At 44.2% G+C, this 14711-nt stretch overlaps 1 protein-coding gene across 1 annotated transcript in view; it reads right to left on the bottom strand.

The window, feature by feature from the left end:
- The window catches only part of SGSM2 (small G protein signaling modulator 2), a gene marked incomplete at its 5' end in the record, with an annotated part of 52900 nt that overhangs the window by 2131 nt on the left and 36058 nt on the right, over nucleotides 1–14711 (bottom strand). Inside the window, 9 exons of the mRNA XM_084273283.1 lie at nucleotides 1947–2056; nucleotides 2468–2550; nucleotides 3470–3594; nucleotides 4257–4661; nucleotides 5680–5862; nucleotides 9611–9739; nucleotides 10166–10311; nucleotides 11044–11108; nucleotides 11618–11768. Coding sequence (XP_084129409.1) covers nucleotides 1947–2056; nucleotides 2468–2550; nucleotides 3470–3594; nucleotides 4257–4661; nucleotides 5680–5862; nucleotides 9611–9739; nucleotides 10166–10311; nucleotides 11044–11108; nucleotides 11618–11768 — 1397 coding nt within the window. The remainder of the gene's footprint in view (nucleotides 1–1946; nucleotides 2057–2467; nucleotides 2551–3469; nucleotides 3595–4256; nucleotides 4662–5679; nucleotides 5863–9610; nucleotides 9740–10165; nucleotides 10312–11043; nucleotides 11109–11617; nucleotides 11769–14711) is intronic.

Raw genomic sequence — 14711 nt, 5'->3', positions numbered from 1 at the left:
GTGAGGGTGAGGGAGCCCTGGGACAGGCTGCCCATGGAGGTGGTTGAGTCTCCATCTCTGGAGATATTCAGGACCCGCTTGGATGCCCATCAGAGTGATATGTCCCAGGGAGCTACTTTGGCAGCGGGGTTGGACCCCATGATCTCTAGAGGTCCCTTCCAACCCCTTCTATTCTATTGGATTGGATTGGATTCTATTCTAATCTGTTCTATTGGATTCTAATCTTCTAATCTAATCTTCTAATCTAATCTTGGATTCTATTGGATTCTATTCGATTCTATTCTAACCTTCTGCTCTATTGGATGCTAATCTAATCTTCTAATGTAATATATTCTATTCTAAGGTACTGGATTCTATTCTAAGATATTCTAAACTATTTGATTCTATTTGATTCTATTTGATTCTATTCTAATCTTCTGAGCTATTGGATGCTAAGCTAATCTTCTGCTCTATTGGATGCTAAGCTAATCTTCTAATGTAATATATTCTATTCTAAGGTACTGGATTCTATTTGATTCTATTTGATTCTATTGGATTCTATTGGATTCTATTGGATTCTATTGGATTCTATTGGATTCTATTGGATTCTATTGGATTCTATTGGATTCTATTGGATTCTATTGGATTCTATTGGATTCTATTGGATTCTATTGGATTCTATTGGATTCTATTGGATTCTATTGGATTCTATTGGATTCTATTGGATTCTATTGGATTCTATTGGATTCTATTGGATTCTATTGGATTCTATTGGATTCTATTGGATTCTATTGGATTCTATTGGATTCTATTGGATTCTATTGGATTCTATTGGATTCTATTGGATTCTATTGGATTCTATTGGATTCTATTGGATTCTATTGGATTCTATTGGATTCTATTGGATTCTATTGGATTCTATTGGATTCTATTGGATTCTATTGGATTCTATTGGATTCTATTGGATTCTATTGGATTCTATTGGATTCTATTGGATTCTATTGGATTCTATTGGATTCTATTGGATTCTATTGGATTCTATTGGATTCTATTGGATTCTATTGGATTCTATTGGATTCTATTGGATTCTATTGGATTCTATTGGATTCTATTGGATTCTATTGGATTCTATTGGATTCTATTGGATTCTATTGGATTCTATTGGATTCTATTGGATTCTATTGGATTCTATTGGATTCTATTGGATTCTATTGGATTCTATTGGATTCTATTGGATTCTATTGGATTCTATTGGATTCTATTGGATTCTATTGGATTCTATTGGATTCTATTGGATTCTATTGGATTCTATTGGATTCTATTGGATTCTATTGGATTCTATTGGATTCTATTGGATTCTATTGGATTCTATTGGATTCTATTGGATTCTATTGGATTCTATTGGATTCTATTGGATTCTATTGGATTCTATTGGATTCTATTGGATTCTATTGGATTCTATTGGATTCTATTGGATTCTATTGGATTCTATTGGATTCTATTGGATTCTATTGGATTCTATTGGATTCTATTGGATTCTATTGGATTCTATTGGATTCTATTGGATTCTATTGGATTCTATTGGATTCTATTCGATTCTATTGGATTCTATTCGATTCTATTCGATTCTATTGGATTCTATTGGATTCTATTGGATTCTATTCGATTCTATTCGATTCTATTCGATTCTATTCTAATCTTCTGAGCTATTGGATGCTAAGCTAATCTTCTAATCTAATATATTCTATTCTAAGCTAGCCTATTGGATTCTATTCTAAGCTACTGGATTCTATTCTACAATATTCTAAGCTACTGGATTCTATTCTAAGCTATTCTAAGCTATTCTATTACCAGACAACCAGGAGCCCCAGACACTGGAGTTCCGGCTCTTCTCTGTGGCACCCAGCTACTTCTGAGCCTCAGCCACAGCCTCCTCTTCTTTCTAAGGAGATTAAAGAAAGACTCACTTGGATTAGGGACCGCATGTTGGCAAAGTGTGTGTCCATAGCACCTCCATTGGGGAAGTTCTGGCTCATCCTCTTCATCAGGTGGCTGAAGCAGCTGTAGGCCAGCTGATCTGCAGATACAACCCAGAATGATCAGTGTTGCCAGCGTGTGACTTCCTTGAACCAAAATACCCCAGTGCGGGCAAGGTGAACCATGGCTTTCCCCTTTGCTGTGCTCTAGTCCCAGCACCAGTGTTCAGATGGAACTGATTATGTTCAGAAGAACCTAGCTGGCAGCTGGGTTGCCAGCTTCTGCCAGAACACAGCCTGGAAGTCAGGGATTGCACAGAGAATCCCCAGGACACCAATGCCAGACATTTCAACAGCAGCCACATGCAGAGAAAATAGGAACCATGAGTTGCTGGTTTGGTTCTCCCAGCGAGCTGGCACTAGCTAATGCACACAGCTTCTTCTGAGGCTACATTTCTAAAGAGTAACCTCCCTAAAGATACCAAGGTGATCCAAAGGAAAACCCTTCTTACCATTGTCAAGTATAACCATCAGAGGAGCCAGGAGGTCACACATGCCTTGAACATAACCAACTTCAAGGTGCTCCCACACATAACTGCAGAAAGAAGAAAACACAAGACACAATCAGATTAGGAATCCTCATGCTGCCTGGTGGCTTCAAAAATTTGTCTTACATCCAAAATACAGCTCCTTTTGGAATCTTTTAAGTGTCTTCTTGTAGGGTGCTGCAAAGGATAAAGCTGGGATTCCAGAGAACTGCTACAATTCAAATCTTCCCAGACACCGGTATAAAATGGTGAGCATTTCTGCGGTGTTTTTCAGGAAAATTCCTAAAGGGTTTATAAACATCCCCACTGAGGATACAGCAGGATGTGAGACAGGAATCTCTCTTGTGTCTCTTGCTGGAGGGTTTTCATGTGTTGTGAACGGGTACAAGAATGTGATCAGTTGTCTACTTTACAGGGTGAATTAAATAGTGAATTTTTCTCTTCCTGTTCCTCAAAAGTTAAATACTGCATTGAAGTCTGATTTGATTATGCAAAATAAATCTTAAGCAGCTGCTGAACACAAGTGTGTAAGAACTTCCTGACACTTCACAGTCCAAAGCATTTCACAGCCCTGGGTTTTTTTCTGCTTGGGTAGTCTTTCTGTCTACTTAATTAGTGCCCCTCAATGCTATATCTGAGCACCTCACAAATACTGTCATCCTCACAGCACACCCATATGGCATGGATACGTCACCCCCAGATGCAGCACACCAACACCACTAGGACATTCAGAGAGCAGTGCAAGGTGACTGACAGGGTCTGTCTTCTGAGGTAGAATCTTCTCAAACCTGCATCCCAAACTCAGACCGCCTGTTGTACCCATGCTCTCTAACCCTTTCCCTCCTCCTTGTGACCTTTTTTAAGCTTGTTAGTGAGAATTTATATACAGACTATTGTTTGTATATGATGAGAGTTTATGGCTTATGACAGAAAGTGACAAGCAGTGTGGTTTACAAGCTGTATTACCTGCACATGACATTTCGGAGCTTCTCCAGGTTATCAGCAGTAAAATACCAGTAATTCCGATCACACCTCTGGACATCTTTATCAATTCTGTGCAAATTTAAGGCAACAGTATCCAACAGCTCTATCTAGAAGAGAAAAGGTTTCGTTAGGTCTGCTAAGTTTAGAGCATTCCCAGGACTTGGTGCAGATTCTCAGAATCAATGACCCAGAAATAGCACCATTCTACTTCAGGCACAGGAGAGCATCAAAATACTTGATTATGGCCAAAATTCCCAAGTAAACGCACACACTTTCACTGGAAAATGTTCCAGGCCTGTCATATTTCCAAAGGGTTATTTCCAGTTGGGTAACTCCAGCAGAGAGGGAGTGAAAAACTCAACTACTAATCACTGAACAGGACACTAACAGGGATGCCAGGGTCTTGAACAGTGACTGAGATTGTGGTTCAGATTGATGAAATGTGGGGTTCAGCTTGAATTACATGACGTCGAAATCTTGCATGTGGTGTGTCACCCACACCCCCACACCTTCCACAAGCCCCAGAAATCCTTAGCTGCTAGAACTCTACTGCATGCTTGCACCCACATCACCACCCCAAAGACCCAATTTTTCTCGCTGTCTTATTTCCAATCTAGCTCAAAATCCAGATGAAAATATTTGGATGCAGAAATCATCTGTTATCATCTCACCACCTGCAGTTTGGGGTTGTCATTACATCCTAGCTGAAAAAGCCTAAGTCTTAGCTAGCAAAGCAATGCTGTGAGGTGGTACATAAATTGTGACCTACTGTGTAGGATGCGGCGCAGACAGAAGCAACATCCATTAAATAATCCACCTGGGAACACAGCTGCTCTTCTGTCACAGAGTCCTGAGACTGCAGCACAACCGACTTGGCTTTCTGCACGCGTGGTGTGTCTGGATCAGTCCTTTCCAAGTCAGTGCTTGTTTCCTCTTCAGCCCCATCTTCAAAGGAGACACTCTGCCCATCATCAATGCTGGACAGGATGCCCGAGGCCACAGAGTAGTTCCTTGAAGATGGCAGCCCAGAGTCAGGGGAGTCAAACTCTACAGACTGTTGCTCTACAGCAGCTGCTGCTGCTGGTGTGTCTGCAGACACCACGGTGAAAGTGGGGTCGTCCTGAGCCTTTGAGTCCCGCTCCGCTGCATCTGCTTCATCGACAGATATAAAGACCTGGGGGTGAGCAAGGGAGAGAAGATTCAGCTGCAGCAGGGGAGAACAGAGAAACAAGAAGCATTTACGTAGCAAGCAAACCTTCAACCACTTCAGTGAAGATGATCGCAGGTAGATAGAATTTCCCTGCACACAGACAGTTGAGAGCTCCTCGCTCAGTCTTTATACTGAAACTGTATGATAAGACCAATTTATCCATCTCCTGCAATGATGTCTTCTCCTTTCATAACCTCCAGTTAGAAATACCTCGGAAAGCAGTGAAGCTTCCCTACCTGCAGCACCAACACCAAAACCATCTGGTCACTGCAGTATGTCTTTGAAGATGACAAACTTACATCAGGCCTCTGACAGTCTAGTTCAGCTACTGCTGTCTGAAAGAGTGGCCTGCAGATTATTTTCAGCATCCAACTGCTTCAGTTCTTTGCTTGCTAAAAACCTTTGTTGAACTATCTTAAGTTCTATTCTCTCTCGCGTTCCTGACTGTTTGAAGTCTGCAGAAGTAATGGATGCCCAGAGACACTTTTGGTACATACGTGCCAGCTCTCCTCTCAACAGCATGAAAAGAACCCCCTTTCTCAGCTATTCCGGTTACAAAGGGTTTAATTCAATCTGCCTTTTGACTGGTTAACATCCTACGTTAGACTGACAAAAGGTCCCCTCTCCCAAAATAAAATCACACTCAAACTGTCACTCAGGGACGTGACAGAATCAGCATATACTGTAACAGCGACAACCCTTTGAACAGATCTCTACACAGGAAATCCAGAAAGCTATTCTGCCACGGGGAGAAGGATCTTCTCTAGCAGGTAGTCTGTAAAACAGGTCCTGCTTAAGAACAGCTACAGACCACCCAAAATCCAGACCTGCTCTGGACTCTATTATGGAGGCACTGCAGCTTCAAATCCTGTACAGGATTCAGGGAGCTCCAGAGTCTCTGCTTCCCTGGGCTGGACCTCTGCAAGTGCCAAGCCTCCGGCACTGCCAGCACCGTGTGGGTGATCAGAGAGGGAGTACGTACATCATTGCTGATGGTGGAGTCCCTGTGGATCAGTCGCTGCACGTGGCTGTCAATGCTGCTGCCTGATGAGAACTTTGCCAGTGTGGCAGAATGCGATTCTTTCTCTCGCTGCTTTACGACGACCTCGCAGGCTTTCCACTCAGCCATCACCTTCTGATACCGGAGAGCAATGTCTTCATCCACCTACAGACAGACAGATCCTGAAATGCTGGTCCATCCTTCGAAAGATACCATTAACAATGAGTGGAAGCCAGGAGGGTGAGGTCTAAAGCAAGAGTAATGTCCCAAACCGAAAGCCCAAAGGATCCCAAAGCCCACTCACTGGAGCACTTGTCACTCTGAGTGGAAAGCACAGTGCCCAGAGCTGGAGGATGTTGCAGATTTACTGCAGGGAACAAACTATCGCAGTAGACACCAGAAAAGATTCATATAGCGTGTCTGCCCTATCAGCTGCACTTTGACATTGTTCAGGAGGAACATCACTGGCTTTCCTGAGAAACCTCACACAAGTCAGATCCACTCTGACAGAACAATTGCTGCCTCTACCTGGATTATTCCTAATTTCATTACACTTCCTTCCCGCCTCCTTCTCTACTCCAGCTGTAACACCAGCCCTTGCAATGAGTCCCAGGGCACAGGATTGCAGACATCAGCCTGTACACAATCTGGTGCTGGAAGAGACCCCCAAATGATAGAAATCCCAGCTCACACAGCACAGGGCCAGATCCAACCGCTCTGGGTCCCATGGGAATAAAGCAGATTTTTGCCACTGCTGGCTTCCTCTGTGGGAAGATGGACACACAACCTCCCCCATAAGCTATTAAAGAACATGTAGTAATTTTACTACTCTGTCACTTGTCAAGGGCTGCAGAGAAACTGCAGTTGTGAGTTGGCTTCAGGCTGTGGACTCTGGCTAGAGTTGCTACCAGAGCACTCATGCTTGGAGCTGCCCGCTGCTTGTCACTCGAGGCAGCTGTAGAGTCATAAATCACACGATACAACAGTTAGTGGAAGGCTGGAGGACAGCCATGTTGGGAGTGCCCCAGATACTGATGGATGACTGCAAAAACATCATCAGAAGGCAAAGATGATAAATCACCTGCAATAACTTCAGTTAAGGACATGAGACATTTTCCTGTACACACTAATGTTATGGCTGCTCTCAACTCATTCATTTCATGGACTCTTATGGGTAAGCTCTAGACTCCAGCAGCACCTTTCTTGGAGGAGCTGGTCGTTATCGTTATTTACTGCAAGTATTAAGCAGCTCAGTGGGATTCTGGATAAGGTTTGGGGTTAGTATGGTACAAACTCAAGCAAGAGTGGGGGGACACCGGTTTCTATGGGGCTTGTGTTCTGTAGATCAGGTCTTGCAACATATCCTTACGAATTTATTGTAATTACTATTGTATAAATGGACTCAAGTATTTATCTCTTCTTGCCAAATCTCTTATGTTCTAGCTGCATACATGTGTGCACCCCTGGAAGCTGGGGCTAGAGTCCAGGAGTTGTGACTCTACAAACTAAGTATCTGGGTCATTCTTTCAGTTCCAGACATACCTTCTATTTCTACACACCTACCTCTGGAAAACAGAGACAGCACAAGGCAATTTACAGAAGAAACCTCCAATATCCTAAATACTTGAAAACTTGATGTTACAAAAATTTAAAAAAGAATGAATTGGCACCAAATGCAAATGTAGTAAATGCATACTGCATGCAGAGGTGCTGCAGTTGTGCCAGACACTGCTGCAGGGGCTCTCACCACAGTCATGGCAGGCCTTGGAAGGGCACTCCTCCTTCCACCCATGCAGTAGGTGTTAAGGAAGCAGTTGCTGTGTTCTTAGACAGACTTATTGCCGCATGCAAAAAGGGGGAATTGAACAAGTGCCCTTGGAGAACAGATGTAGCATCAGCAGGACTCCGGCCAGTGCATCAGCCTGGCTGGATTATCTGGATTTGCTTCCACTCGGAGGCAGTCTGCCTGGCCCATGGGAGATAAGGCAACCAGCCAGACTTCTGCCTCAGTGGTTTCTGACATACTTTGTCTTCTTCCAGGGCTGATGTTGTGGGAGGGCAGGAATTCACATTCTTGATGTACATACGGTAATTATGTTAGATGGTACAGAAAATGCTAAATAGAAATCCCTACAAAGATGACTGGAATTGGTGAAGAATCTGGATTATGACCAAGTTTGAACAGTTAAGGGTCATATTTCTCCATCTGTGTTTAGAATTGGTTTGTAAAGATTAGCATGAGGAAAACCACATCAAATTGCTGCAGCAATTTTTAGTAAGAAGGGTACGGCCCACGGTTCAAAAGAGCTAATTTTTCCACTGCAAGGCTCTGGGTCAGGCCGCCCTTCTGATCTGCAGGTGCTCACAGGGATATAAACTATCCCTTGGGATAGAAAGTAATTGGGATTTAGCAAATGCCAAATTGTTTTGATATATAAACCACTCCTTATCCATTTAATCCAGAACAAGATCCGCTACTGCATGAGTGCAACCTCCCTGGCAATAACACAAGCAGAAATGCAGATTAATGTGTTAATTATATTCCAGGGCAAACCTCATTACTGCTCTAGAGGTTTCAGCACACTGTGTCCACTGAAAGCAACATTCACCAACATACAAATCCAGACCCATGGCTCTGTGAAGAACATTCCTTTCCTCAACAGTCAACGAGTAAAACCAGCAGCCAAGTTGGGGTTCACAGTGGCAGATGGTGCTCTGCTGCACAACAGCCCAAGGACTGCAGAGACCTTAACCCACGGTGGCTACACCCGACCTGTTCATCGCAGGAGGCCTACACTTAGATCCCTGCTCTGCATGTGATCAGCTCTACAGCTGCGTCTTGCTGTGAACGTGGGGCTATTATGTGTCACCACGGGGTAATATGTTACCCTTGGCTCTGTTCTGCAGTAAGAATGCCAGGCAGTGCTCATTGCAGCAGCTCTGCTGACCAGATGGAGACAGGTGAGGCCTAGCAGGCGCTTGCAGGCAGCACACAGGAGACAGACCTGGAGCACTGCTGTGTTTTTCTGGTTTAGGACTACCTCCAGTCTCTGTTCAGCAAGCACAGCTGAGTGAAGGCGTTGACAGCCAGCCGTTCTGCTCAGCTCTGTCTGTTACCAGCCTGGTTCATTAAGGCGGCACTTGCCCCGTAATTACAATAGATTACAACAAAGGAAAGCACTCAGCAGAGTAAAAACTTCTATTGCTATAAACAGATGAGCAAAGGGAGATAACATAACCAAGAGACGGACAAACTGTGGTTTCAGTAATGGAAACTATATGCTTAACGCCAAGTTTCAGACTGCAAAATAAGGCTGTGACATAACCTAGGCAATTACTCACTGACCGATGTTAGCAGCAGTGTGGGAGGCATTAAGAGAATAACGTCTCATCTGAAATTGCTCCTGGTGTTTTACAGAGGCACATCTTAAGTCTAGCAAAAGCATAACAAACGTACAAATCAAACCTTCCTCTGGGTATTTTTAACCTCTAGACAGTAACTCCAAGTGCACTTCAGAAGGTATGTTGGGCTGTTCGCAGCTCCGACAGAACTCCCCACCTGCTGATGTGGTATTGTGTAGGTAAAGGAGTTATTTCACAGAACATGAAGTGCAACTCCGCCGACACACCATGTAACAGAGTGATGACTCAAATTACTACATCCCCCCATTTTGTAAGTGACAAATTGTGAAAACAGGATTTGCTCAGGGCAAGTGTATGTCACAGACCCTTTCAGCGACTGCAGACATAACATGACATCACAATCCTCTACCAACATGTTGCTCTTGTTTTCAGTAGCATTTTTCCCCCTAGAAATACTGAAAAAGTAATAAAGACTAACACTTGTGTGTTCTGAATGAAAACAAAACCTATTCTGCAGATGTAACTCAGCTCCCCAGAGAGCTGCACTTACCTGATCCATTTCCTTTTTGGCCATACCGAATTTATAGTGACCCAACAAGAATGGCCACACTTCCTTTCGAATCTCATGCTGTACTCCACCGTAGTAAACTCTTCGTAGTAATTCCAGTTCCTTGTAATTCTACAGCAGTCAGGAGAAAGAGGCATTGAAGGAAATCCATCTTTATGTTCCTCAAGCGTGCCCATGTACACTTACGCATCTATAATGACAGCGAAGTGCACACTTGGCACAAAATAAATTTGCAACTTGATGCATGCCCTTCTGGCCCCAGGTTAAATCCAGCCTAGTGTCAGTTGCTATACTTCCCATGAAAATAACTTCTCAGAGACTAGAATCATCAGGAGAACAGTTGCTTTGATGTTAATTGGTACCTTTGCCATCACCAGAGAAGCAAAGGGTAAAAGACACTGTGAGAATCTCTCACCAGAAGTGATCCCCTTGAGGACTAGAAAGCACCATACCACTCCCTGGGGTAGATTCTAAGGGATACCCCGCTCCACACAGTAGCATACAGTTTAACGACTGTAAAGGTATTCTGTTACTTACCTTCTTGTCCTTCTGATACTTGCTCCAAACCTCTTTGGTCAGCCCTCCTGCAGCACTGGAGGGTTTGTCTGGTGGGATGATGGTGTGGTTCACGAGGGCAGAGAGGTGCGTTCGCACTGTTGACAGGTGGCGGCAGTAGGCAAGCCCTGCGGTTGGAGCAGGAGGGAGACATTTAGAAACGCAGCAGTCTACCTGATGTCAGCAGCCCCTTTTGAAGATGAAGCCATGGTATTTTAAACCTCCCACTAATAGAATCACAGAGGGCTTTGGGTTGGAAGGGACCTCAAAGGTCATCTAGCTCCAACTGCCCCGCATGGGTAGGAACACCCTCCACTAGCCCAGGCTGCCCAAAGCCCTATCCAACCTGACCTTGAACACCTCCATGGATTGGGCTTCCACAGCTTCTTTGGGCATCTTGTGCCAGGGCCTCCCCACTCTCAAAGGGAAGAATTTCTTCCTGATATCTAATCCGAACCTTGCCCTCTTTCAGCTTGAAGCCATCGCCCCTTGTCCTACCACCACACTAATAATCCCATACGGACCAAACTCACACTGGACTGTGTAAGGAGGAAGCATAGCAGCAGATCCAAAGATTTATTGAATCTTACACAGACTAGTAATATCAGAGTATTAAATTTACACTGAAAAACTACACTCTGTCTTCACTAAGCCTCAGTTCTCCCACTGCTACATGCAAAACCCACAAATAATGGAATTACAAAGCTGGGACACTGGATTCACATCCACCCCACAGTCCTGAGGTGATCTGACTCACAATGAGAAATTTGGAGTGGACTGCTTTGTATAACAGAGATCGTGTGTGTTTTTGCTAAGCCTAAGGGTTAGTGGATGAGATGGATGTTAGAAGCTTCACTTACATCCATAGAAGGCTCTGGAAACTATTTGCTTCTTCATGCTTTCACACAGCATCTTCAGCGGAGTTCTGTGGAGACACATTAACAGGAACATGACAGGTCATGGGCACAGACATCAGGGATGCTATGCTGATCCCTACAGCATACACACAGCAGTTCTTTATCAGCACCAAGACACATTTAGCTAAAGGACAACAAAAGTGAGAAGTTACCCTTTATAAAGCATTTTCCCCACCAGCATTTTGGCCCAAGACAGACTGACCTGGTGCATTTAGCTACAACTGCTGCAGGCACATTGGAACAGCCCGTGTCCCATCAGGTGAATTGTTGCCCTTCACAGTAACTGCTAATTACTTGGTGAAGAAGATGCTTCCAGAGCCAAGACAAAAGAGCCAGTCGCAATTGTTCTATCAAAATGTGACCCAAGAGTATTTTGATAGGTTTTAATAAACTAAATCTCTTGCTACATGACCCCATTTTTTGGTGTTTCTGTCTCTGGTGCCGTAACCAATAAAACCTTCCTGCTCCCAACCATGGCATGCACACAGCCTCCAGGCAGGAGCTCCACACAACTCACCTGTCATGGATGCAGTTGCAGCAGCTGGGCACGTCGAAGGGAGAGCTGCCCGTGGAACAGGAGACACAAGAGGAGCCTTGGCTGCAGTGCTCCAGCTGCCATGAAAGCAAGTTTGCCCCAAAGCCTTGCATCTCTATCATTTCACTGGTGTCTAGGGGGAAAAACCAAACAAAACAGCAGGCCATCAACCTTTTCTCTTCTTTCCCCCAGTTCCTTCTGTGTATCCTGATGGCTTCATGCTTTGCTTCTCAGCAGGCTCAGAACCTTGATTCCAAAAAAGGGAGAGCACCATCCTAGGGACCTCAGAAATAGCTTTCGACACACCTAAACCAGCTGCATGCTGAGCGGTCGCTTCTGGTGAAGTCACATCCCTTCACCATTTCCCCCTTTCTCGCCCATGCACATCCCAGTTCATGTTTCAAGAAAACAGAGAAAAGGTTGTTCTAGTACATCTAAGCCTGGTCCTTGTGTGATGCTATGGTAATGTTATTTATGGCCAGAAGAGATCATCTAACCTGACCTTCTATTTCATTCAGGTCTCAGAATTTCACTTTGCTGTTCCTGGAATCAGCCATGTCACTGCTAGTCCAGCTAGAGTGAAAGATTGAGCATAAAAGAAATTAAGAAAAATTGATTCAGTTATTTTCATGAGATACTTCTTCCCCCCCTTAGGACCAGATACTAAAATACTGAGCGCAGAAGGGTAGTTCAAGCCTTACTAGTGTCAGTACTTATCTTTTTAAAAGTAGGATACTCTGCAGGAAAATGTGATCCAACAGTACAGTGCAGCTTCTTGAGTTATCCCTGCTCCACCAAATTGATTTGCCTTTTAAACCAGCTTCAGGAAGGCAATCCCAGAAAATCACCAGTTGCCTTCAGGAAGCTTGGCTTCAGCTCTCCGACCCTCCCAGCTGGCATGTCAGCTTGTGGGTTTCTTGTTTTATAATAAATAACTGGCCTTTCAGCTCACCCATGATTAAAATTAAGGCAAATGCCATAATACTGCATGTCACTAAAATTAACATTTGTCAGCAAAATCCAGTCCCCTGGGCCGTGCTTTTCAAACGTACATTTGTTGGGAGGTGGGGGGGCAATTCCAAACCATCTCATGCATTTTAAATCAAGGTAGCATAAAGCATTTTCGTAGAGCCTATCAGAAAGTGGGCGTAGGTGAGGAAGGAGTGGAGTAAAAACATCTGTTAACAAAAAAAGCACAGGCTCATGCGGAAGCAGTCATGTGTATTTCATTTCACAAAACAAACCGTGATGCAAAAATGCTCTTCACCTTAATTCTTCAGGAAGGAGCTGAATGACCCAGTATTTATTGCAGCTTCTTAATGGGTTCAAATAAAAACCACTGGACAAACATTTTTAGATCGTTAGGTTTTGCCTCCCTTCCACAGACAAGAAAAGTGGGTTTTTCAGTTTTAATTTTTTATTTTTTTAGAGAAACAAGGAAAGAACCCCACAGAACCTAAAGATTCAGATGAAAGGTACCTGAATTAGTGAAGAATTAGAGTGAACAGCATCTTTTATTAATTGTAGTGGTGTTATCTGTAACTTCAGCTACATGCAAAAGTCGAGCATGTTGCAAAATGTAAAAGCAAATGGCTAGCAAACCTGCTACAACAGTGTTGTCATTATTTAATAGGGATGCTGCTGGACAGACAACAGCCCATCCAGTCTAGGTCAGCAGGGATCACTACTCAGACAGCAAACATATTCCTAACTATACTGTTACCTTCAAGGTTAAATGAGCACAAGCAGATACTCAACAGCTGTTTGAGTGGGGTCGCTCAGTGTCCATCACCTGACTGAAGACTAGCTTGTGTTCTGATGTGCTGTGTGCATGGCGGTGTTAGATGTTCCATTACCACCCAGATCCAGGCAGGATCAGTTAAGACACACAGACACTTCTGGAGCAGTCTTTTCCCAAGGGGAACACTGTATTTTGGAGTTTCTTTCCATCCATACCTTCCAAGCACTCTATTAACTTGCACTGGGTTTTATGAGGTTCTAGGTGTGTGTGGGCAGCCTGCAAGAAATGAGGATCTCCCTGAACACATGCTTATACCTGGCTACACAGAGCTTACTAAGCCCTGTCCAGAGACACAGGGCAGTTACTGTCTCCTACAGCCCTACCAGGCTCACGTCCATTTGGAACCAAAGTCACTGGTCCACTACTTACAGGTGTGAGCGTCTTACCTGGAGTTCAGACACCAGGTGTGACTTCAGGAATAGAAATACCAGAAAAAGCATGTTCATGCTAATGCAACAAATGAAAAATATAGACAAAAGCCACACTTGCAAGCAGCTGTTCTCCTTCCCCCAGAGATATAAACTGTTTGACAGCTACTTTAGAGCCTGATAACAGGGATGGTTCTGTTCCTGCTGACATGCTCCAGTTATTAGGGAGAGGCTGTTCTTTGACCGTAACAGGAGCATACCAGGTTTGGCACAAGCACTCAAGGTGCCGCAGCCCAAAGTCTGGTGGTATTGAAGCTGAGCAGAAACTGGTAAGCTGCAGGAGGGAAAGGTTTACACAGAAGCCAGTGGAGAAGCCTCAGCAACACCTGTCCAGAGTCAGAACAACTGCAAGTTTTGGAATCTGAGCCACGCAGGAGGGGTCAGCCAGGGGAGTGGGTTACTTTGTACATGTTCAGCTTACTCCTCTGAGGGAGCAAGGTCTTCTCAGTCTACAGAACTAGGACACTAGGTCCGTGATGCTTGCCAATACATACACTTGAGAATACCAATCTAATACAGATGTTGTTAATTGCTTTAAAGAATTAGACACCACATTTTTGGAAGGTGGAGTCTTGCAGCTGGTAACCTGAAATCCATCTCACCTAGGAATATATGAAGTGCCCCTAACCACAGAAGGGTATTGCACCTCCATACAATTTTCTGCAGGCTTGTGCTTCCTTACAGAGGCATCCAGAGTGTGGGAGCACGTGTACTCACACCATCCCTGGGCTCAAACTGGAACCCTCCACACATCTGTCCTGTTCTGTCTGAGGGAGCATGCTCCATTTCCCACTGCCTAGCACATCACTGCTACTGCTCTAAGGGTTCATCCCTGAGCCTTCCTATA

The sequence above is a fragment of the Gallinula chloropus genome (assembly GCF_964237585.1).
Source record: "Gallinula chloropus genome assembly, chromosome: 19".
NCBI classification, from domain to species: Eukaryota; Metazoa; Chordata; class Aves; order Gruiformes; family Rallidae; genus Gallinula; species Gallinula chloropus.
Note: the sequence above shows the minus strand (reverse complement) of the source record. Positions and strands in the feature narration are given on the sequence as shown.